At 38.0% G+C, this 25,992-nt stretch overlaps 1 protein-coding gene across 3 annotated transcripts in view; it reads left to right on the top strand.

The window, feature by feature from the left end:
• The window catches only part of TENT4A (terminal nucleotidyltransferase 4A), a 59,672-nt gene extending 34,524 nt beyond the window's left edge, over positions 1-25,148 (top strand). Inside the window, exons 9-12 of one of the 3 annotated variants that reach the window (XM_082479004.1) lie at positions 2,053-2,153; positions 2,411-2,583; positions 13,530-13,688; positions 24,856-25,148. In XM_082479004.1, coding sequence (XP_082335130.1) covers positions 2,053-2,153; positions 2,411-2,583; positions 13,530-13,688; positions 24,856-25,032 — 610 coding nt within the window. In that variant the 3' untranslated portion in view covers positions 25,033-25,148. Of the gene's footprint in view, positions 1-2,052; positions 2,154-2,410; positions 2,584-13,529; positions 13,689-24,852 lie in introns of all 3 variants that reach the window. The other 2 variants (XM_082479003.1, XM_082479005.1) reach the window with 2 other exon arrangements.
• The last annotated feature ends 844 nt before the right edge of the window (positions 25,149-25,992 follow it).

Raw genomic sequence — 25,992 nt, 5'->3', positions numbered from 1 at the left:
CTGCCATAATTGTTGGTGTAGTAGTAGTTTCACCCTTTACATCTATTTGATAGCAGGCATTTTTGGTATATCAGTCACCCAGGCCGATAAAAATGCTGTCTTATGTAATTCATTTTCCTTCTGGATATGAAGGCATGACTATTGATTTGCTTCTAGGGAAAGTACTGCAAGAAGCTTCAGACTCGACAAACTCCTCCATAAGAGCTTGTGCTATTCAGGCCATGTTCATTTTCTGGTTCTAACACCACAACTGCTGGTAGTTGTGAAATTTATAAGTCATCCTGTGATAAAAGCTCAAATCTTTCTGAAGGCATTCTAAGATGAAACTTTTTAGCTGCAAGATTTCCTTCTCTGTCCCTGTGCTGAAGAGATCCAGCATGGGTATGTTGGAGTCCCATACTGGCATTGCTGTCTTGGGAACTGCAGCTTCAGGGCCACAGCTGATTCTCTGCAGTATTGGTCATCCCTGTCTTCATTCTGTCTCCTCTGGCTTAACTTCCTTTTTGAGATTGAGAAACCAGAACTGCATTGAGTATTTAAAATGCTGTTATGTCATGGGACTGTACATTGACAAAGTACTATCCTCTGTTTTATTTGTTCCTTTCTTAATCTGCTCTACTTAGCTATTGAATTGGGGTTTCCAAAGCATTACCTATTATAACCCAGATCTTCGGTTGCTGAGTGGTGACAATCATGCCTTTAATTCTGCATGTAAAATTCAAGATTTTATTTTCCAACAGCATATTTTTATCTACATTACATAAATAGAATGGTGGATGACATTCATTCTTTCCATGAGGCTCTTCTGCAGCTATTGGACTTTGAACCAAATAATATCATTTAAGTTACATGTTTGCTTAAACTGCTGGACTGCTTTTTTCAGTACTAACACACTGACATGTCTTTAAAGTTGGAAGATTAAACATGGAACATGTGGTATTTGGTCTTGCATGATACTGTAATCCCTAAGCCAGTAGAAGAATTATTGCTCCTTTTTAAAGCGTTACTAAAAAAATGACCTAATAAAGGTATTCTAAATACATTTAGGCTATGTATGTTCTCCCTCCCTATTATACACCTAAACCAAAAGAAAATTCCAGTACAGGTACAATGTACCTTAAGCTTTATTGTAACCATTGAAGATTTTCAAAACTAAAATAACATTGCCTTCTCCAAGATGGTAACTTTTCACAGTCCATTTTTGTACAATAGTCAGTTCTTCATTTATCTTGAGTGTGGAGTTTATAGTTAGTGTTTCAGCCACTAGTCCCTGATGAAAGGAAAGCTTGAAAGTTTAGGTCTTGAACAAGGACACAACTCCTGCTCAAGAAGTGCAATTCAAATAGCTGAATGTTGGGAAGGTATGTTGGAAAAATATTACTTTGTATTTGTTGGTAACTGGTCACTGTTCAGCAGGACCGGGTAGGCTTTTTCTCTGAACCAGTTACTGTTATGAATTTTCTTAAATTCTAATTTACCCTGGTTTTGAAGCCAGTCTCTTTCTTGTTTCTACTACCTCATGATCCATGGTACTTCCTTTATAGTTGTGGTAATCTTACACCTTTTAAGTTGTATTGTAGATATGTAAGCAAGGACTAGTGAAGGTCTCTGTCTTCAGCCTAAAGGTCAGCTAGGGCGGCTGGGGATATTAATGTCTTCAGTGCATCCCATAACTGTTCTAATCTAGATTTTGGGGAAAAAATATTTTCTGTATGGAGAAATGCAAGAAACTGTAGATTGCTTTTATCAAGTACGCTGGTATCTGCATGTATATTCTTGAAAATTAAGATGCACTCCATTAAGAAATTAACAATAAAAATCTTATGTGTCAGCGTTTGCATGTTAGTATGGTAGAAGATAAATAATATACTAGTTTAAAAATTATGATGCTGCAGTGGATTAAATGGTGTGTTAAGGAAATGAAAGTTCAAAAGGATTCTTTGGGTAAGGATATCGTAAACTGACTTTTAACATAATTTGATTGCTTGTTGAAATACTTGCAAATATGTAATCAACAGTCTTTGTTTAATACTTAATTGAAATTTTTTTTAGCACATTAGGTAGAATCATCAAAGTGACCCAAGAAGTGATTGACTACAGGGCCTGGATTAAAAAGAAGTGGGGGAGCAAAATTAATCTATCACCTGAACTTGGTAGGTATAGCAAGAATCTTTGAAACCAACTTTTTTTTTCTTGAGTTTGATGTAATTCAAAATACTTATGCCTTGAAATAAATCACTTTCAGATATGTAGGAAAAAATAAAAGGGATTTGTAACTTTCTAACTCCAGACTAGTTTTCTCTGAGCCTGTTTTTCAATTAGCTTGTTAAACTGCAGCTCTTCCTAGACTTCAAGGCCCTTGCGTTTGTATTCTGTGCTCTTAAATGATACTTATGTTTTATGTTAACAGACAATAGGTTGAAAATAAGAGACCAGATAGCTCCGTGCAATGGAGAACAGCAGCAGAACAGAGACTCTGAACCATCTTACAACCAACGCTTGGCTTTGTCATTGGCTAGTACACAACAGTTATCCTCTGGCTCATCTGCCTCTTCTGTATCATCACTCTCCGGCAGTGACATTGTAAGCGTTTTCTTTTAATGGGTTAAACTAATAAGAAACAGAGTGATACTCTTCAAAGCCTCAACTGATACGACAGCAGTTAATGTGATACTATCCCTAAGCTACTATGGTAAATTAATAGCTTCCCCTGCTTGGAAAAATTACTGAAATCAAATATTTTTTCATTAAATATGATGGGTCTTAGTTCCATCCGAACTCTTCAGTACTTTTTGTGACAGTAGATAGATGTAATAAAATATAAAACCCCAAGTTAACAGTAGCTAATTAAGTAGAAGAGTAGAAATATATCGTCATAAATCTTCCCATCAAACAAAATCTCCCATTGTCAAATTCTGGTTCTTTTTCCCCATACCCCAAATTGAACATGAACACCATACTGTCCTGTGAAGGTGAATAATATTCTTCACTATTTTCAGCTAAGCAGACAGTTCAAGTTTTAATAGTAATGGGGCCCTCATATGCAAAGTCTTGTTGTCAGCTTCCTTGTTTGAAAGTGCAATTTGAAAGTAATTGCTGGACTTTATTATAACTTCCTGGAAGTTAAAGACTGTAGTGTCTTTAGGTGTGTTCCCAGACTCTTAAGATTCTGTAAGGTGTTTTTGTTTCAATATGGAGTTAAATTAACATGGAATTGGGCAGTGCAGATTATAAAGCACAAAATTGCATTGCATGACATGAGGTGCTTATTAGAAATCTGCTGAAGCATTCTGTGCTAGGTAGAGGTACTGAGTGGAACAAGATGTTAGATCCAGTTAACTACAATAGTGAATAACTGGATGATGCTGAGAGAGGTCCAAGTACCTGTTTCTTGACTGCTTTCAAAAACTAGTCAAATATGGAATTAAAAGTTGGGAATTGTATTCAATAAAAATTTAATAACTTTTGAGGGACAAATGCATTCTTTAGATGTTCTGGTTACTTTCTGTATTGTCTTTTCACTCCACCTCCAGTAAATATGGTAAATGCTTTAGTTGCACCATCTGGCTAACGGAAAAAGAACAGCATGATGCTTGCCAGTGATACTACTAGCCATGCTCCTGGTTTGAGTATGTCAGTGAGAAAGATATTGCTGTAATTTTTATGAGAAAATGCAAATATTTGCTTAATATTATGCACTCTTAATGTAATGGGGTGGTGAGTGGTTATGACCTCCCCTTAGTCTCTTTTTGCCTGATGCTGAAGATGAAACTTCATTGCCTGGTGCCAGAGAAATTGATGAAAAGTGAAAAGGAAGCTCTCACCAAGAATGACCTGCAATCAGTTTGGGCATCCACACAGTAAATGGAAATGCTGCCCTTTTTAACAATGCGCCTTGTGGCCATGTGCTTATGACATACCATAGCTTAAGCCCTGGTCGTTTATTGGTATTATGTACTTAGTAGACTGCCAACATGTTACCTTAATTTGGAATTAAATGGCGGGTTTCTAACAAATAACTGAGTTCATCCTACTCACACTTGGCCATGTGAGGATCAGCAAGTCCTGAGCTGCAACTGATTCAGGAGGAGAAGCCTATTCTGCTGGAGTTGAAGAGGCTATCCCTGGTGTGATCTGGCATAATACTATGCCCAGGTTCTAGCAAAGGAACATCTAGCATGGGTGACAACTAGTATTTGTGCCAAAACTTCTGAGGCACTGCAAATAGGTATGATGCAGTGAACATCGGTACCAGCTTCAGAACGAGGGAATTTGAACATGGTGCCTCTCATCACTGTAGAATTATATTTAGTGGTAGCTCTGATCTTGTGGAACGATTGTTCTTCAGGAATGATTCTCGATTCATTTAAAGTGAAACCTTCTGAATTTCTCTGATACTGGAGACTGAAAACAAGATACAGATTATAAAGAAAATGCAGGAGACGGGGAGATCCTAGATTGACAGTTTGCTGATCTATTCCCAATAACTGTAGTTTTATTTTAATAGCAAAATATTCATCCCCGTTATGCCATTGTTGACCTTAAGCACAAGGTCTGCATCAAGACAGTATTTCTGGAGAAGTATTTTGCATGACTGCAGAATATCTTTTGCTGTGTATCAACTGCAAGTTCCTAGCTGTCAAATTAAAAGGACTTGGTAGTGTATTTGCTTTCCAATTTACTGGTAATAGTGATCAGCTGCACCTTGACCTTTCTGAGATCTGCCTACCAGTGCGATAGAAGTTAACTTACATATGTTGAGGAAGAAAAATAGTCTTGGCAAATTGTGATGTTACTTGGTCATACTGCCCCTCTCTGAACTCCAGCTTCTACTGAAGCTTAAATATTCCCTCTGTCCACTCTAGCACAGAGATAGCTATATTCTGATGTCATCACATCACCGTACACCAGCCATAAGTCCGAAGGCCTTGTGTGTGTTCGTCAATATGCCCTGGAAGCAATATTGGTAGTATATATTAAGAATGCAAGCATTGTCAAAGTAGTGCAGTGTTGCTTATAGGGATCCTAGAATTTTTATTAAACCGTATAGTTTAATAGTTGGTTGTAACAGTAGTTAGTTTAGTTGGTTGTAATACAGCATGCTGTATGGTTTTTAGAGATTTGCTTCCTTGAAGTTCTGGCAGCATTGCGTATTTTTGCCTTATTCTGTAACTATGGCTTAGCAGCTGAATAGACAAAGCCCCTGGTGTCTTGGACTTATGGGCGCTTCGGAGATAGCAAAGGTTATAGATTTGTTCCAGCAGCAGGATAACACATGTCAGTATAGAACAATAAAAAGGAGCAGGTTTTTCTGGAGACCGAATTGGCATAAACCAGAGCTAACATTTAGAAGTCAGCCTCTCAACTTTTGTACATACTCAGAAAAAACAGAAGTGTAGGGATATAAGAGCTTAAAGTTAGTACCCTGAGTTCTTTGCGTTCCTGTTACTGCTTTCCTTCCTTTGGGAACCATACTGATGGTAACCTTTTGAAGATGAGAACTTGCATCCCACTGAGGAACAAGAGAAGTGCCTCCTGCAAGGGCAGCATTCTCTTTCCCTGTATATTTTAGATGTATATGCTTTCCCTCAGTACGCCGCCTCAAATTCAGCAGGATGATTGCTTTCATCTCTGCAGATCTGGGACTAGCTTGCAGGGGAACGCACTTCTGGGCCACTGTCTACACAGCCCCAAACTGAGAACTGGACCTGATGAGACTAAGTCATAATTTGTACAAAATGTATCCTTTTATGGATTTTCCAAGGCAGCAAAGCTATTTACAAAATGCCTTACGCGCTAGCACTATCTAGGTGATGAAATTCTAGCTGTCTTTCATAAGCGTCCTAGGAAACTGCAAAATCTTAGTCACAAAAGAGAGACCTTTTGTAAGGACCAGGAAATTTCAGATCAAAGACTGTGTAGAAGAGAAATCTGTCTTCTGGTTTCACTGTTACTATTAGTGAAATAGCTGTTCAGTTTATGGGTTTGTCTTACTGTACATGTCAATACAGAGCTCTGACTCTTACTGGCACTTCTGAAGTGATTCCTTGCAAAATACTAAGTACTAAAGTTCCTGCCCTGTTACCTCAGCTCTGTGAAGAATATAAATATTAGTGATCAGGAGCAAACTGAAGAACACATGGAAATAAACCTATGGATACCAGGAATCTGATCATCAGAACGTGTTCGACTGCGTGTACGTTTTTCTGGATTCTGTTAATTGTCAAACTGATCTGTGTAGTAAGTCTTTTCTTGTTGAAGTATACTGCTGTGCAGGTATTTAAAATACCATATGTTGCTCTGACAAAGAGATAGTGTGTGTTCTTCACTTATTCACACAAACAGGTAAGTTGCAAAATACTATGCGTTCCCACGTGACCCAACAAATGTTGAAGTGAATAGTAGAAGTTGCTTTATAAATATCTTTGCTGTCAAGGACAGTGCAAATTGTGTGAGTTTTTACTCTACGGGAGCAAGAGTCAAACTGTTCCACAATAGAAAATAAGCCTCCGGCATTAGGAAATCTCATTTTAACCTTCATACCGAATTAAGTGATCATTAAAAGCATCTGAAACCAGAGAAATGAGCTATGTTCACAACCAGCTCTCTGCTTGTTCTGGCTAGTTGCAGATGTCAGTCTGAGAACCTAAGCAGTGACCAAATTCCTCTTGAAAATGCCTTTTTTTTCCCGGGTGCTTTTTTATTCTGGACCTGCACTCTGTAACTGGTGACCTGGATTTCTTGTTGCTTAAGCATTGTGGAAAGCTGTTTTCTATTAGCTCAGGAAGTCCTGGAGTAGTGCTGGAGAATATCTGCTGCCTGATCAACAGTCTCATCCAAGTAAAAAATAATCCTAGGTATGTTTTTCCAGTCTCATTTTGGTCTGGTATAATTCCTGGTGCTAAGTATGGTCTGCAGTTTTGATGCTGTTATGCCAAATAAAGCGTAGCATTTTACGTGACAGTGATACCTGCGTATATCTGTAACAGATGTAATGGCTCATAGGAAAGTTTTAAAGTTCTCTTCTGTTACCTAATGGATATATCATCTCATATCCAGTCTAGCACAGAATCTCAAAGTTGTCTGTTAGAAGTTTGGATCTAAGAAATTTCATATACCTTATCTCAGGGTTTCTGGTGATAATATTCTTTGGACTTCTTTGGCAAGATTATTTTGTGAAGAGTTCTGACTTCTCAAGACCATGCAATCATGTCAAGGTAGTTGAAGTTTCAGTGGACAAAGTACCTGTGTAGTCTAGTTTGGGGGAGAACACAATCCTTGCCTCTATTCTAACTTTTTAGCACTTACAATATGTTTTCTCAGACTGTTCTTGAAATTTTAGCTGTAGCCATTGCTGTTCAGGCTTTATAACAACCTTTCACTGGAATGTCAGTGCTTGTTCTGCCCAGCATTCTGCCCCCATCAGCTAGAGGATATGCTGAGCAGTACCTTAAGTGTTTTGTGGAACGTGTCTTTTCACTGTCTTCAGGTATTACATATTCAGTACTTTGATCGGATGCATACATTGTGAGAGTAGTATATAAATATGACTGATAGGAATAATGAGTATTAGTCTTTTTATTCTGCTGAATGCATAAAAGATCCGCACTGACTCTGGAACTGTTACTTGCTCTGCAGTAGTTGTGGCTTAGTACTTGAACTCAACATGCTTAATGAAGTTATCACTATCTCCCCTTCCATCCTCCAAGACTGTGAATTTTTGCTTATTAGCAGAACGGTTGTACTTCCCTATGCACAGATAGTGGTGATAGAGTATATGATATATCTTGTCCTGATAAGCACGTCTTAAAAAAGGCAACATTTATCTGCAGTAGAGGGACAGACACTTCAGAGTAGTTACTGTAACAACTTTTGTAGTCCTGTTAAATCTGTCTTAATGACTATGATTAATTTGTAGAGTTCCAGTTGAAAGTGTGTGTGTAGGAGAGGGGGCAGAAGGGGGTGGCCCAATAAAATTCTCAGTTGTAGCTCTTGCTCTCAGCAGATTTTCTCCCTTCTTTCTACATGGCTGAATATTCTCATGTCCTAACTGAAGTTACAATTCAAATATGTGTATGGATAGTTGATCATCTTTTTGTAGAAGAATGCAGATTCAATCTTACTCTTTTCCCCCTCCGGAACAAGTAGAGGGAAGTGCTGTAAAAAGTAGGCCTTTTAATCTTTAGTCTTGAAAGAAAGATGTAAGTGCTGACTTGCAGCCAGCTTGTCTCCAAATAAAGCGATGGGCAACCCTGAGCATGCAGATGCAGACAACCTGATGTTACCAGGGAAAAGCATTTGATTGACATTTGATTTGGGGCATTTAAGAGTTTAAGCCCCAAATCCTTTAAAATTCTATTCTTTTCTCCTATTCTTGATGTGCAGGTTACTGATGGTTTCTGTGAACCAGTGGGGAACAAATTTTCCAGTGCTGCTTTTGGCTATTTTCCTCTTTCACCATATAGTCCCACATTTGGTTTGGGGGTTTCTTTAACTCTGACCATGTGCTGTTTTATACTGTCGCATTCTCTCCTTCAATTCTTCTCAGTTGTTTAAGCAGTCTTTTATTTATATCCACTTGAAGTAAGAGTAGATTTCTGCAAAGCTGCAGGAGGCATAATTTTGAATACAATTATAAAGTAATTTTATTTTATAACAAGTTATTTTGACCATCAAAGGGTACAGAGGGAATGTGTAAATCAGCAAGTAAAATTGGATTTTACTGCTGTGATGTCAGTGAAGTAAGGAGAGAAGCAGACAATTTTGTAGAAGTCAAGCTCAGGCTACTTTTGGATGCCAAACGCTAGTCATGTTCTTGCCCTATCTTAGCATTCCCTTCCTGAAAAAAACAGAGGCACCTAAGCCATTTTATGATGGAAGAAGACATAAATTTAATGATCTAGTACGGTATATGTTTAGCTTGCATAATGAGTCCTATAATTTAGTGCTTACCTTGAAAAAACAATAACTTGAAATATGTACTCTTAACACTACAAACCAATTGAAAGCCTGTGAAATGAAAGTATTAAAGGTAACAAAGGAAATTTTAAATTATGCACTTCAGGGACCTTTTTTTTATCTGAAATAAAGTGAGTATTGATAAAACATGGAATAAGCCCACAGTCAGGCCTGGCAGGATATAGTGAGGTGACGTTGAAGGGGTACTGTGCTTGTGTTTGGTCTTGGTAGATACTAACTAGATTACACTTCTAGTTGTCTTTCTGTAAGAGGAACACTAATGCTTTTGGAGGATGCATTTTTTTCAGTTTGCTTGTGTATTCTATATATCTACTTTCACTTTTCCCCTCCTGTAAGCACGATGACCAAGACATTTTCCTTTTGTAATGCAGTTGACCTAAAGGCAGAAAAATGAACCAATTGCATCTTTCCTGAAACTGTTTTATATTGTTTATAGGCTGGCACATGGGAATGGTGCAACTGGATGCAAATTTTCCACCCTGTGACCTCCCATGGAAGTAGAAATTTTGTTCATCTCAATTCTACTTCATTTACACCGTAGTTTGTTATGGCTCCACCTACCAAAGAGGGAAATGGCACAAGCTGATGGGGAAGAAAGGAGGTGGGGGAGGGTGTAATCCATGAAATCACCTTGGGAAGTATGTTCCTTTATCAAGCAGAGTTAAGTATGCTGGGGCTAAAACCATTCAAGCAAGAGCATGCCTTGAAGTTCTGCTCCTGCACATGGCCCCAGACTATGAAATATCTGAAGTTTTCTGGTGTTGCTTCATGTTCCAAGGAGTGTTGTTTTACAGTTTTACTAAGCCAATCCAGTAGTTAGATGTTCTTGCTAGGGATGTTTCTGTTCACCAGCTGCTCCTTTTTTTCTGTGCTGCTATTCACCTAATCCTGTGGTGAGCTGATTCAGAAGATGAAGATAGCAAAAAGAGCATTACTGTTTCTGTGGTTCACCTGTGTGAATTGGCTCATAGTAATGTCAAATATTAATGCAAGTATAATGGAGAAGGCCAGAATGGGAAAAGAGGCAAAAGGAGTAAGACTGGCAGCAGTAACCTGTTAAATCACTTTAATTGTAAGAAAGGAGAGGACCACATGAAAAAAATCTATATAGTGTAAAATGTTAACCATAAACACTAATTTTCTCACTGTTTTCAGTTCTTTGCCTTTTGAAGATGGAACACAGTTGTTACTGAAGTGGTCATTGTGCTCTCACAGCTTCCATCTCTTGAATGTTGTGGGAAAGAGGGGAAAAAAGTTCAATTAGTGGGAGAAGTTTGGAGAATAGAAACAGTAAGAGCCTTTTTGCCAAGACTCTGTGGTTAATTCTTGGGGGTGGGGAATGGGGTGTTGGAACCCAAATCTGTCACATTAGCAAGAAACTTGCATTCTATTATTTAAGTTTTGATTTCTGAATACTGAATTCTAGAGTACTTAGACGTTTTTACCACTGGGCCAAAACTTAGACTGGGATTGTGAATTAGTCTTCTTAGGCCACTCCAGCTTTTTTTTTTTAAAAATATTGTCTTGGAAATTGAAAGCTCTAAAATGGTAGCTATTGTCAGTCAACTGAAACTCTCAACTCACTACATCATAAAACAAAACAGAAGGCACCACTTTTTGCATGCATTTAGAATCATGGAAAGGAAGCTTATAAGTATAATTGAGTGTCCATGAAATTTCTGAAAACTGAACTATTGTCTTGATGGATGAATGTACTGGTACGGTTTACCTTGTATCTGAAGCCTTGAGTTATTAATGGAACTCCCAGTAGGATAAACCTCTATCTGGCAGTCTCTCTTTGTTTCCAAAAGCATCCCTTTAGAAGATATTTTCATTGCAGCATGAGGGACTGTAAATGATTGGCATTCATAGCAGCAGTATTCAAGAGATCAGGAATTTATCTTGGCTCTTGGTGCAGTCATTGTAGCTTTATCCCTAGATTATTTGCTAAAAACTATTGAGGGATCTTACCCCTTTATTTTACATTCATCTTTTTACAGTGTGACCTCTGTAGCCCTTACCCCAGTAAGGGTCAGAGCTTTTGTCTTCCAGACATGGATCTAAAGTGTCAGAATATTACCTGTATGCATTTACTTAACTGTAGGTCTTCTGAGCTTCTGTAGTGCTTCAAGTTTGCACATTACACTTAATCCTATCCAAAAGACCAAGTAAGGCTTAATCCCTCAGTGTAGGCAGTGCTTGTGGAAAATCAGTTTTGTTCACATTAGGCTCAACTTTCTGATCACTGAGGTTAACCTTTCCATTTGAGTAGGAAAGGTAATGCTCTTAAAAGGATTTTGATGCTGATGAGAAGTCAGCATATCTCCATACAGCAATCTTGTTAACAATCCAGGATCGCCTCAGAAGAGGGATACAGTCTACTTGTATGCGACTTGTATCAGTAAATAACATTGAGGCAGAAGAACATACCTATTAGAAAATTAAAATAAAGCAACACAAGCTTCCTTGTGCTGAAATTTATCTAGTCTCAGTTAAACCATGACTCCCTTTTCTCTTCCACCTGCTGCTGCTTCCATACTGGAGTTAACTTTTTGTCGCACAAAACCCCTTAGCAATCTTATAAATGGGAAGTGTCCCATCTGAGTTAGGTATGTGAATCTTCAGGGGGTGTAATTGTATCTAAGCAGAAGAGGAAGGGGAGATTCTTTGAGTGGAGAGACTAAAAACTATTCTTTGGTCAGGTTAGTGAGGGTAAACATCTGATCTCATAAATAAGACAAGTTTCTGCAGAAGTTCTTATTATCAATATGGTCTGTCTCTAGTGAATTCACGATGGAAGTATCTGAAACTGCTTCACAAAGGCATGCTGTAACTTTTACCACTAGTTGACCTAGTAGGAGAGCAGCTCCTTTCTTTCTAGAACTTATTTTTTAGTAAGCACAACTTCACATGGACCAATAAAGTTGTGATTGTTCTAATAGCTGACAGTTTTATTGAGGGCTGTTTCTACCGTGGGTGTTCACTTCAGCTGGGATGCAAGTTTTGCTTTCTAGTAATTCATTGCTTTGGCTCCTCAGTATTCATAACTGTCAGTATCTCTTAAATGGCCTTCTCCTTTCCCCAAGAAAAGCCTTAAAATATATTCTTGTTTCTGCTCTTGAAAATGTTTTCCTGGACAGCTTTTTCTCTAACCAAATAATCTAATTTGGAAAGTAAGGCCATGTGAGGGCAAGTAATAGTGCTCGAGGTCTATTTAATGTTTGCTTGGTTTAAGCAAAGAGATTTTTTGCTTCCAGGTGGTTAATCTTTCTCTAAAGAGCAATGGAATATTTACATAATTACTTTGACAGTGAAGATCCTTGATGATCTGAGTCAATAATGCCTTTTAATTTAGTAACTCCTAAACTACTAATTGGCCAAGCCCCATCTCTTGCTATACTTTGAGCCAGATGGATGGGAATGCAAAAAACACCAGTGGTTCGGAACAAAAAATAGGTTTTTTCCATTATTTTCAAGTTCGGAATACTTTGGAGTTAAGGATGAGGTAAAAAGCAGTGGTAAAATGTAGGGAAAGCTGGTTCTCTGTTGCCATTGTGTTATGGCTAAAAGTAAATTTTACAAGATCTGTGTTCAGAGTTCTTTCAAAAGACTGTAACTTGCTTTTCAGCTTTCTCAACTTAGAAAATAATTGGTCATTTAAGAATTAAGGCAGTCAGTTGGGTGTTTTCAGACTTGAGTAATTCCTATAAACCCCTGCATCTGTGCTTGCCTCTTTGCCTTGTTGTCTGTTAAGTGCTTCAGGCACATGGTGTTTTAACATCGCCAGTATGACTCTGCTTATGATGCATCTGTAGTTGCTGTTGGTCGGGCTGGAAGGAGGAGGAATAGTAATCAATAATATTAGTTCCATTACAGTATTCTTGTCTGTAATCCTACATCCATCTTGCTTCCTATGAAGAATTATCACTCATACTTTTGATGGAAGGTGAAGGGAACAGAACTCCTAACTAGCAGTGAAATGGGTGACTGGTGCACATATACTAGTTTTGATTGGCAGACCGTCTCCTTGTTTCTTGGTAGGTGGAGCCCTAACTTTGCTGTTGCTGGGTAGAATGGGAGAAGACTATAGTAATTACAGAGAGTAATTTTGCTCTACAGATAAGTACAATCCAGACCACTGTTCAGAGGACTGATTCTGTCATGGCATCTAAAATTCTAGCCCATGTATCACTAACAGTGTCGCTGTTCTTGTTCCATTTTTTTTTTTCCCCAACCTTAGTTCCCATCTTTTAATTCGAATTGGTAGAGATACAAGTTTGGCTTTAGGTTGTGCTGACTGGAACTGACCTGTGATTGCCATAGACCTGTTGACATTATCTCCTTGATCCAGGTTCAATTAAACTTTTTGCTTGATATGTGAAATAAACATAGTTCTGGCTTGTATTTTATTTTTTTACCATTGAGAAAAATCTTTAAATTTTACAGTATTCACATGAGTTGATATTTGGGTGCATTTTCACATGCATAGCCTGTATATACTGTACTTTCTGTAAAGTTGCTTTTCTTTTCCCCTTTTTCTCTGCCAAAAGGATTCTGATACACCACCTTGCACAGCTCCTAATGTTTACCAGTTCAGTCTGCAAGCACCGACTCAGCTTATGGCCAGTTTACCACCCGCATTGCCTATGCCAAGTGGTAAACCCCAATCTGCGCCTACGAGAACCTTGATAATGGCCGCCAGTAATCAGGTATGAGCCAACTAAATGGAGCAACTTTTTCATGAGAAAGTGATCAAATCGGAAGTGTAGATCATTTGCACTGTGCTGTCAGTCTGAAAACCTCTGAAGATAACCTTCGTATAGCATGTGCTAAACTTCATGTAATCATAGAAGTATTTATCTGCTGTGTCAGAAGTGTGGGGAGAAGAACGGGTGGGAAAGGGTTCGCTGTTTGAGACACATCTCTGAATATAAGAGCCCTTCCACAGCACACTGGTACCTAGGAATAAGTTGAAGGGAGAGTGTCAGATGTCTGACTCCTTAAGTTGTATTTGAGACTCCTGATGCCTAACTAGTGAGATATTTGCAGATCTTTAGGCTATTTAACTTCCTGTTCTTAAAATAGAAACTTCATGTAGGTGGTGTATCTGTAGGCTAGTTTTTGAATCTAAAGAAATAGTACTGACCTGTCCAAGCTTGTTTAGTTGTCTTGATTTTGAATTATTAGAAAAGATGTGACTACACTTGTAACTTTGTGTAATACATTTTAAAGATAGAGAACAGGAAATTAATTATGGGCACATGTACAAGAACTTTTACCAAAATACTAAGTGAGTGCTTAAATGTCCTGGGAGGTGAACGTGCAGGGAGACTGTATGTTACTCAACTAACCTGAAGTGTTTTAGCTAATGTATCTATTATAGTACAAGGGGAATAGAAGCCCTTAGTTTTTCTTACAGCCTCAGTGCCTCTATCTATAGGAAAATACTCCCTCAATCTTGATTATTAAAACTATTAGTCAAAACAACTGCCTCACATGAGCTTTAATGCAAGTTGTGGGTTGTATTTTGCCTATGATAACAAAATAATGAGCTGCTTTCTTTGAAACCTCGTTTTGGTCAGGTTCTTACAATGTTTTCCTTTTTCTCTCAGTCCTTTTGTCACAGTTCTTGGGAATCTAGGTCGAGGATATTTTTAATTTAAGGACCTTGTCTTTTTTTGTTTGATTCAGCACTTTCTTGATGCTTTGGGCATGACACAAGATGTATTTGCTTCAGTTTCTACTTTGAGATTGTTCAAGTATTTTGCAGAATTGCAGAATAGTTGAGGTTGGAGGGGGTGTCTGGAAGCCACCTAGTCCAACCCTCCTGCCCAAAATGTGGTCAGCTACAGCAGGTTGCTCAAGGCCTTGTCCTGTTAGGGTTTGAATATCTCCAAGGATGGAGACTCCCCAACCACTCTGGGAAACTTGTTCCAGTAAAAAAGGTTTTTCTCTTAAATTAAATGGTGTTTTCTGTATTTCAGCTTCTGCCTATTGCTTCTTGTCCTTTTACTGGGCACCAATGAGAAGAGTCTGGCTCCGTCTTCTTTACACCTTCTCATTAGTTAGACCCATCAATAAGATCCTTTCTGGGTTTCTCGAGATTAAACAGTCTGAGCTTTGTCGTAATTTCTGTGTATGACAAATGTTTTCGTTCCTTTTTTATCTTCATGGACTTTCATGGGACTCACTCCTACATGTCCATGTCTCTGTTACTGGGGACCCCAGATCTGGGCCCAACACTCCATGTGTGGCCTCACCAGTGCTGAGTAGAGGGGAAATGATCACCTCCTTTGACCTGCTAGAGATACTCTTCCTAATGTAGCCCAGGATGCTGTTAGCCATTCTTGATGCAAGGGCATGTTGCTGGCTCATGTTCAACTTGTCCACTGGGAATCCCTGGTCATTTTATGTCAAGCTGCTTTCCAGCTGGTCAGTGCCCAGTGTGTACTGGTGTGTGGGATTATTCCTTCCTAATGGCAGAATTATCGTTGCCCTTTTGCAGACTTCATGAGATCCCTGTCAGCCCATTTTTCCAGCCTGGTAAGGTCCCTCTTTATAGCAGCACAACCATCTTATGTGTCAGCCTCTCCTTCCAACTTTGTATAATCTGCAACCTTGCTGAGGGTCACTATCTCCCATTGTCCAGGTCATTAACAGACATGTTAACTAGTATTGACCCTAGTATCAGTTCTTGGGATATACCACTAGCTGCTGACCTCCAGCTGGACTTTGTGCTGCTGATCAAAATATTTTGAGCCTAGCATATAAAAGAATACTTTTCATTCAGCCTGTGGGTTTGATTTATATGTCTAGAGATGGTAACTGCCACTTACTACAGAATAAAAATACCCGACGCAGTGCTTTAAACATTGAAACTTTTAGATGAATAATGAAGAAGTTTCATCTGGACAGCATTTTCAATGTTCAGGAATATCATCATTGAGTTAGAGCATGTTATAGCTTGATGCCCAAATTCTTTGTAGGTGCTACACAAGTGCTTGTTTTCAGCACTTTGCTGAAATGTTTTTCACCCTCTTTTTAATTTAGACCAGGCTACTTTCCTTTTACATACCACAGGTGTGCCACAGTTTCCTTGCAGGCAGGTTAACACAGAAGGGCACCATCTTTGAAAGGTGTTATCACATGCTCTTCCCAGCTACCTCTGCAATCCTCAGTCATCTACCAAGCCCCACTTGTATCTTGAGGTATGCCTTTTGTTTTAATCTTCTAAGTGATTGCACAGATTCCTCTTTCCACCCCGTTACCTGTCCTCCTCTACTGCTGAATCTTACCTAGGCAAAACCAGCTTATCTCCACAGGAAATGTTTTCTGTTAGTGGGAAGCTCGTAGAACAATATATTGCTATTTTAGTGTCTGCAATGAGTATTCACATGCTAGCGTACAGTCTGGAACTTTTGAAGTTTCTTTAAAATAAAACTGGAGAGCTATTTTAAGTTAAACTTAATCTAAAATGCAAACTTAGTCTAGTTTATTATTTTCCTTAACAACTCTGCTTTTCTGAAGAGGTACCCTGGAGCTTAACTTTATCAAAATTACGCGAAAAGACTCCAGTTCTGAGGCATGCAGTTGTTAGTACAAAACAAGTTGGCATCCAGATTTTTTGCCTTAGTTGTGAAGAGGCGATGTTTTGCTTGAATTTTGGATCTCTGATGGAATTTTGAATCTTGGAAAACCAACTGCTTTGTAGCACTTTTTCTGGCTTTCTGTTACTTGGCTGTCCTTTCCAGTACTTGTTAACTGTTCTCTTAGTAGTTTTACAATACTTACATGTTTCAAATTGGGAATTATTCTGTGGCTTTTCCTTGACAAAGATGTGCCTTTGAGATTCATTTTAAATCAGAGGAATTTCTTGCTATCTACGGTTTAGAAATGGGATGATGCTTTTTCTGCATTGAATTTACCAAAAGCTTATGTATTGTGAAGTAGAAATGTTCATTTTTGATAAGGATTATGACCAAGTCAGAAGCGGGAAATGAAATCATTCTACCCAGAATACTGTAAATGTCTCCTTTTAATTTGCAACTTTCTGGAGCATGACTGAGCTAGATTAGGTTGATGGCTTTCCTTTCACAGTTTATATAACTTAAGATCATGCTAGTTTATAACTTTTAATAGGCACATTTTACTAGCTCAGAGGACTCCTATCCCGATAGACTTGAACATGTGCAAACCTTTTTCTTAACAGCAAATGTTCTTTCATGTTCAGAAAATCTTTGAAAGGGATTCATTTGTCTGCGTGGTGTCTCCAGCCTTTTCCCTGGCAACTTTCTCTGCCTGAGTTCAGCTTGGAAGCTGTACCTAGGTGTCCAGTACTACTCTCAAGAGCAGGAGATGTTAGTGTCAAGAGCACTAACTGTCTATTGAACAACTTGTGGCCTTCTAGGCAAATTCTCTGCCATTAGAACTTTTTTGAAACAGCTTTGGTGTGATTACCAATTCTATTTACGTACTGCATAATTAATTGAAGAATTTCCAGGTAGTTCAGGGACTAATTAAACTCCTGTTAAAGGTCTGCATGCTTTTTGGGATCATCATTATCATTTTTCCAAGGTAATTGTTCCTCTGCTTTGCTGACGAGCAGTTTGAAATTTCACTTGGGAGAGCAGAACAGTTTATGAACCAGTGCTTTATGAACACACCCCCCCCCCCCCCCCCCCCCAAGAGTGTTTTGATTCAAAAGTATCTAAAGCCAGTAAGCACCAGTCCTGCTGCTGCGCTGGCTTCCAGTGTGCCAAACAAAACCTCCACTGAAGACCCTTTAGATGAGTGGTATCTGATCATGGATATGTTCAATGGAGATTTCATAGCAGCATTCACTGGCTCAGTTGTGAAGCACAAGAAACAACTAGGAAATGAAACCTTAATGTCAGTGCTAAAATACCACAGTCTAAATAACTCTTAGAATAACTCGTAGGAGTAGTTTTTCCGATTTTTTTGTTTGGCTATATAAGACCAGACACTTAAACTTATAAACTGCTTATTTATGTTGCTTTATGGGCACTTCACTGGCTAAAATACTTTGCTTCAGAGTATGCTCTTATCCAGAATAATTGTCAGTGGTGTTGCTTTGTCTCACCGGTGATGCTGATACTGCTAGTATGGCTGGAATGATTCCTCAGAAGTTAGCAGCGTTGGAAACAAAAAAACATTGGTCAGGCGCTTGCAATCACATAAAAGAAAAATCTTTAACTCAAGTAAAGTGTAGTTTACGTCAATGAAAGATAAATTTGTAAAGATACATTTTAATTCGTGTCAAAGCTGAACTGTAGTCCACTTTACCAAATATTTCTGAGAATGTGGGTGTCATCAACTAGACAGATGTAAAAATGTGCTAAATACCCTTAGTATAGTGTTATACTTAAGAGTTTTAAGTATGTTAACTTCAATTTAGAAGTGACCTGATTTGTTCTTTCGGTGGCATTATTAAGCTTTTTAGGTATTGAAGGCTTCTTCAGTCAACCAAATGGGATTTTTCTTATCTTTCATTTAGGGCTTTCTCATTAAGGGTGCAATACTTTTTTGGTGTGCATGCATTTTCTTAGGCAAAGGAAGGAGGATGTCAAGACTGGAAAGAGTTTTGATTCTAAATGTCGGACTCCCGTCTTCTGTGTATGACAGAACATTGTTTAGTTTTTGATTTAATACATGCAAAATTAGGAAAAGATAACGATGTTCTGTTTCCTTTCCTAAAGAATGGGGACAAGAAAACTGCATTTGAGTTTTGGAGGCTGTTCAGCTGAAAACAAGTACTCAAGATATTTTTCATCTTAGATTGTCATATATTTAGATAGACAGTCTTTAATGTGGTGATATCCGTCTGTGTATGGAAACTGAACTTGGCTTGACTAGATGTTGGGTAACCTAGTCTGAATCTGCTTACAAGAGATTAAGAATCATCTTACTCCATGGAAGGACCTCTGGATAGCTCCAGAGGTCTCCATATAAAAGCATCCAGCCTAGATGTTTATAAGACTGTATGAAAGTCTCTGGCCCCCTTGGTGGTTGCTTCCTGAATGCTTTTTGAGTTGCAGGAAAGACACACAATCTAAATAGTAGTTCCTAGGAACATAAACAAACTCGCCATAAATAAGACTTCTGGAAATGCAGAAGTAATACCTGATTTTTGTTTGCGTAGTACACCTTTATCTTCCAATGTCACTGTAATCAGATTGTTGGTCCCAAACTGAGATTTCCTCTACTGACTTTTTCACATGTACTGTATTGATATCAGCTCATCATTTGGAAAGTGTTTTGGGTCTGCTCCCTGTAATTTGGAACAACAACAAAAAAAAAGTATAAAAAGGTGAGAAATGTCAGTGGGGTAAGATTTCTCTTTAAGGTCTAAAATTTTCAGTTTTACGCTAGAGAAGCTATTATGCCTTGTTCTCCTTAATGACAAGTATGCTGATAACACTTCACGGCCTGTGTCACAATAGTAGCAAAGTTTCAGTATGAGTTCTGTCTTCTGGTGGTGCTGTTTTGACTCTTGCCCCTCACTTTTGAAACTTGACTTGTGACAATATCAAAAGGGGTATTTATTTCATGTCAGATTCTTTACCATAAGGTAATTCAAAATATGCTCAGATTATGATGGTAATCTCTACTGTCAGTCACTCATTTTGGGGACTAGGCCCTCTGGTTCAAAAATAAACTAGTATTTGAGAGGTCAATGAGATGAATAGTTGCCTAACCTGTTGTTAAAGGTGAAGAGAACGAAAAGCTTCCCTTTGTTATAGGCTACTGGCAGAGCTACTGCACGAAGTAAGATAAAATGAAGGTCCAATGTAACCTGCTCTCTGGTGGCTTTGAGTATTTCAGTTCTGTAGTGTTAGAAGATGAGAAACACCTAAATCTTTTCTTGCTTTTGAGCTCTTTCTAGTCTCCATGTTGATTTTTCTTTTCTTTGCTCTTACAGCTGGTTGCATAAATGCTGTTTTCCCCTTTTAATGGGACAGAAGTGGGTTTTGGCTCATGTTATAAAGTCTGTTCAGGATTTAAGATTGTGTCAGTTATAGCTGAAGGTAGCCAATAGGTCCAAACAAGGGGCCCAAAAGGAGGGGAAGTGTCTTTGATATTTGCAGTGCTTTAGGCCTTATATCCCCAGATCGCCAGTTCTACACAACTTGAGTAAGAATTTATTTTGGTTTTACCGTACTTCACCTTAGAAATCTAAACCACTTCTAAATCTTACCAGATTAAGGGTATGCCCAGGTAGCAGATGCAAATATTCTGTAGAATCCCGTTAGCTAATCTAAAGTAATGAGGCCAAGCTGAACTGTTGCCTAATCCTTGATTTATTGCTTGTGCAGGACTGACAGAAATGTTGGTTAGGTTGTTGCCCATTGTTTCTCTGCAAAACAGTGAATTTATTTCATAAAGAATAAGAAGTTAAATTTTACTTACATGCAAGGTGCATTTCTTAGTATATTTCCAGATGATGTTATGCTCAGAAATTGGGGAAGTGAACATAAATCCTTTGAAAAAGGGTTCTTTATGGTTTGGTTTTTTTTTTTTTGCTACAAGCCTAAAATAGATAATTTGGAAATATGGTGAGAAATTGAAAAGAAATTTGTGAAATATTTTGAGGATGTATATTAAGTTATTTAAGGGGATATTTAAAATGTTAATGGTGCGATAAATTCTTCTGAATACTACTCTGTAATATTTCAAATGGAATGATTTTGAAGTATACAAGGTTGATTGCAATTTTGGTCAACTACAGACTAGATCCAATCATGGCCATTAATCCTGTGGTCTTAACAAAATAGTAAATATGTGTTCTTTCTAAACTGTCTTACTCCCTTTCTAAACTTTTAGCTCTGTAGGTCCGTACCAGTTTTTGAGTGCTGTGTGTATAGTCTCTTTTCTTTTAAAGTTAAGAGTCCTGATACTTCATTTTCATTGCTAACACTTCTCTGCTTTTTTTTCTCCTTAGTTTAGAGATGCTAACAGGCAAAAAAACCCAAACAAACACCAAAACAATTCAGAAACCCTGTTTATGTTTAGACTTCAGCTCTTTTATGTTACTTGTGTTATTTCAAAGTGTAGGTGACTTATTTTTGGCTGTAAATTTTCTTTTTGAATAATGACAGTCTTTGAATGTCAGCAGTTTTGTGTAGTAAATTTGCCAGTATTTAAGAATAAGAGTTTGGTTTCCTTAGCAAGTAATTACTTGGTATTTCGATTTCCACCAGATTTCTATTGTTTGGGGTAAAGGCCAGGAACATCCTTTTCTTAAATTTCTGTTAAAATACCTGAAAATTTTTTTTTAACCTGGTATGTGATACAGAATTCCACCCACCCACCTGCCCCCCAGCTTGTCTTAAATGCAATTTTTTAGTTTTCCCTCCAGAATCTAGAAGCTTCTATTTGCAGAGGATCAAATTCAACAGGCTTGTTTAAAAAAAAAAAAAAACCAACACAAAAAAACCAAACCACACAAACAAACAAAAAAACCAACAACAAACAAACACAAAAAAACCCCAAAACAAAACCAAAAAACCCCAAACCAGTTCTATCATTCACTTGTTGAATCAGTAGCTGTATGATGGGAGAGGAGATTGCTCTATGAAAAGAAATAGATCTAAAGAAGTCAACACTTCTAAACCAAAGATTTGTCTGTCATATCACAGATGAATGGCTTTCTTTTTTGATTATCTGATGTCACTGCAGCCATCATCTGCTTGTGGACATGTGCCATTTCTCTGATTATGGGAGTCCTGAGCATGTGAATATCCAGAAGTGTGTGGACAATAGAAAGTTGTTTGATATAGCCTCTTGGGTTTTCCAAAAGACATGAAGTAAAACTCTTTTACCAAAGATTCTGAAAGAAACTAAGTGAAAGATGTGTGTTCTCTTGTAAAGAATTAACTAGTTAGAAGTTGAGAAACAAAGATTCAATTTTTGTAGTGCATTCATGCTGGGCTTTGTGCTGCCTAAAGTCCGAAAGGCAATGGATGAAGTTTAGCAAAGTTTGCTCGTGTTGTTAAACTCAAGGGCCAACTGAGAAGGGGTACAGAAGGGCCTTTCAAGGCAATGCATCAGGAGGGGCAGGACTACTTTAAACTTTGCAGAGAATGGTAGGCCCTGGGCTGACAGTTTCTTGTAAAGATGAGATCTTGATGTTTTTGCAGAAAACTGCCTTGACAAGGCTTTCATGATTTCCTACTGAGAATTGAGTGTCAAACCAAATTTCAGACATTATTAGTAATAAAGAGCAGAAATGAAAACAACATGTAAAAATTCATGTACATCCACTATCATGATCAGTGAGTACAATTGTGCCTCCTCCATCAGAAGAAAGTTATAATATGAATGGAAGAAGAATAGGGAAGGATGGTAAGAGTGGTCAAACATATGGAATTGCTTCTCTGTGAAGAATGAATGATACTCTAATGTAGAGAAGAAAATAAAGAGGTATGTGATCTAGGTCTGTGTAGTCATCAGCTGTATAAGGAAAAGTCAGAGGGCAGAATGACAAGAAATGAAAAAATCATCAGACAGTAGGTTCAAATTAAACATGATTTAAGCTGTGAAATGCCATAGTACAAGACTCGGGATGCTAAGAGCTTATGGTTTACAAAAATCTGAACAAAGGAGCAAACTATCTAGTTGAGAACTAGTAAATATACAGGCATCATCTCTGGCTTAAGAGGTCCCTGAATAAATTTCCTTATAGACCTGCTCTCAGCTGATGAGTTATAAGACAGATGGATTCAGATTCTGCTCTGAGAGTTTGACAGTCTTTATCTTGGTGGCCTAAAAAAAAGTGAAATGCTTCATGACAACCTAGAGATCATTTTCTGGCTAGTTTATTAATCATTCTTTGGAATTTTGATTATTTTGAACAAACCAGGGATATGACTTCTTTTAGGATACAGGTGGATAGGCTTAATTGTCAGACTTGCTGTGGTGCTTGTCTGATCTTGTGGTGACTTGCCTTCCTGCCCCCAGTAATTTTTTTTTTTTTTTTTTGAATCCTCAAATTGAGGATGAACTTGCCAGATTTTTCACATTTCCAACTGAAGAGGATAGGCTTGCTGAGACTTTGTATGTTCCTTGGTCAGAGTTTTGTTGTGGTTCTACAATAGCAAAACTAAAGTTTTCCTCTGTCTTTTTTTTTTTTTTTTTTTTTCAGCATATAGTTGAGGGTAACTGTAATGACTGGCTGTATTTAGTGTTTTGACTGTTGAAGGATCATTTTTAGTATTTTGACCTCATTTAATATATATGCTTAATTGTCTGCTTATATAATTGAGAGTCAGATGTGTACTTATTGAACTAGAAAACTTTGCTGCACAAGAATGTGACAAGAAGGTGTCTTTGCCTGAAGGACTACTTGCCAAAAATATAAACACATTCTACGTGTTTTTAGTTTCATGTTGTTGACTTTCACAAATAGCTTCTGGTGGATGCTTTAGTAACATACATCAATAAATACAGTTTGGGCAGTTGTGTCTCTTAAGAATGAGAGCTTCTCAGCTTGCATTCCCTTTTTCTGTTTGTCCTTGAATATTTTACCCTTGGTAGTCTGAGGATAGCGCTTGGCGTGTCTGCCTTGCGAGTCTAGAACTTGCATGTTGGAGGTTGATCAGGTTACTGTAGGACACACAGATAAAACACAGTTGAAAGGATTTTAGCACCCTGCAGTTTACCTTAGTTATTCCTCTATACTCTTCTTCACCAGTTTGTTTTTCCTGTATGCTTGGTGTCTCTTCTAATTATAATTTGACAGTAGAATGTTGTTTATGGAATTAAGCTTTCAATAACTGTTTTGGTTTTTGTACACACAATTGTAATGATGGCTTGGTGTTCTGATATTTCTTTCCACTCCAGACTTGTTTGGAAATATAGGTTAGTAAAGTAGCTGCAGATATTTCATATTCTAAGCAGTTGCCTGAAATGTTAGCTTTGTGGTGTTCCTGTTTAACCACTTATGGTAGACAAAATGATGTATTAGCTTTTGCTAAAGGCAGTCAGTTGTCTGTCTTTAAGCTATTGCTGTCAGACATCAGAAAAGGTTGATTGCATTGAAATTGAAACAGACTTCCCAAATAATAACTTCATCTTTTGAAACGTTTGTACCTATTTTAAGTACATATGCATTAATCCAACTTACTGTGTGCCATTAAGTGATAGGGATGTCTACTAGTTTACAGTGTGGTAGATTTACTCAGGCTGCCACGAAACCTTTTTGGCAGTTTCTGCTGCAAGTTATTGGAGGGAGATTCCCTCCAAAGAAAGCGTCATGCTATGTTCCTGATCATTTGTTTTGTCTGGATGTGAGGTATGGTCTAGGAGCTGTGTAGCTCTATGATCAGATTAGTAGGATTTACAAGCTCCTTACTAGCCATAGCTATTTTACCTGTAGCTGAGTGAGATTATGGGCAGAGCAGATTTGTGCTTTGTATGTATCAGCTCATATGATCTCACCCTTATATTTCTCCATGGTGTTTCTGAAAGTCTTACTGAGTGTCTCACTTGGTCATGCTCTTGCTAAGATCCTCTACAACAGACACGACTGTCACAGTTAGTATTTAATGTGGAAGGTCTCTGTTTTTGTAAGGGTGATGCACAGTGAGTGTATTTCATACTGAGATCCAAGGGTTTTAAGGATGCTTTGAAATCTACATAATTTCATTTGCAGGACATCTACTTCAGAAAACGCTTATTAAGCTGTTAGTGCCATTGGACTTGCACAGCTAAAGTCAGACAAAGCATGAAAAGACCAGTTGCTTCAAGCAGTGTTCTGTGGAAATGATTTTTATGTTGAGGAAATACCACTGGTAATATGTGCTTTGTTTCAGTTGTTTGTACGCCTAAACTGAGTGCTTATCTTGTGTTTTTTAGCAGCACAGTGGAATGAAGTTTTCCATGAAAGGAACTCATAACCAAGGCAACAGCTACAGCCCCGTCAGCAGTGGAGGCATGAGGCAACCTGTCGGTAATCGAGGACACCACCAGTACAATCGTAATATGTGGAGAAGAAAAAAACACAGAGACAGTTTGCCTATTAGTCTGAGCAGATAATGGCAGATGCCAAAATGACCTTCCCTGTTCAGACAAACTGAGTGAGTGCCACTCGACTTGAGGGATGGAGACCAGCGTCCAGCACATCGTTTTATTGGTGTTGCCAAATATCTGCAGCTGACTTCTTTGCATGTTTCTTTGTGTGGTGGTTCAGTCCATCTTCAAGAAGTAGTTGTGCTTATCTGTGAAGCCTTATTAAATGTGGAAGTTTGTTTTCTGCCTTCCCACAATGGTTCATACAGTGCCGAAGCAGCTCTGACAATAGAACTGCAAGGACATTTACAAATGCCGTGGCTTTTTTGCTGTGGCTACATCTGTTCCTTTGTGGGTTCTGTTTTCTTTTATTTTAGAAGTGAAGGAAACTTCAGCCCCTTGGAATTTTTTTTTTCTTTGCAGCAAATCAAGTTGGGAATTCATAAAGGCAAATTTGCTGCTCTCCTGTTTCTGTTTCAAAGTTCAGATTTTTTTCTCTGTAAATATTGGAAGTATAATTTGTGCAATAACTTGGAATTTTTAATTTAATTTCATATTGTCACATAAGTTATATTTAAGGGGAAGAGGTTTTTTAATTTACAGATCCTTTCCCAGGTTGCATTATCTAAGTTGGGTTCATAGTTTTGGCAGGTTGTCTGAGCAGTGTTACAAATATGACATTTGGTAATATTTGAGGCTTCTTGATTCACAATGAAAGTGCGATTTGGCTTACGGTTTTAAGAAGGTATTAAGCTCCAAAGCATTTTGACCCTGTGTTTTTTAGCTCATTGTCTGGCCTCTATCAGTCGTCTTGCTCTGACCAATGGGTTTTAATTTTATTCCTTTACCTAGACAACAAATCCAGCATTTGTAGTACCAGAAGTAAAACTTTTGAAAGGGAGGGGAAAAAGGTTGGTTCAAGTCCTGATGTGAAATTAAAAAGCTGTGAGCTACACGCTTTGATGCATTTTAGTAACGTAACCTGTT

This window comes from Vanellus vanellus (genome assembly GCF_965231255.1).
Source record: "Vanellus vanellus genome assembly, chromosome: 2".
In the NCBI taxonomy this organism is placed as follows: Eukaryota; Metazoa; Chordata; class Aves; order Charadriiformes; family Charadriidae; genus Vanellus; species Vanellus vanellus.
Note: the sequence above shows the minus strand (reverse complement) of the source record. Positions and strands in the feature narration are given on the sequence as shown.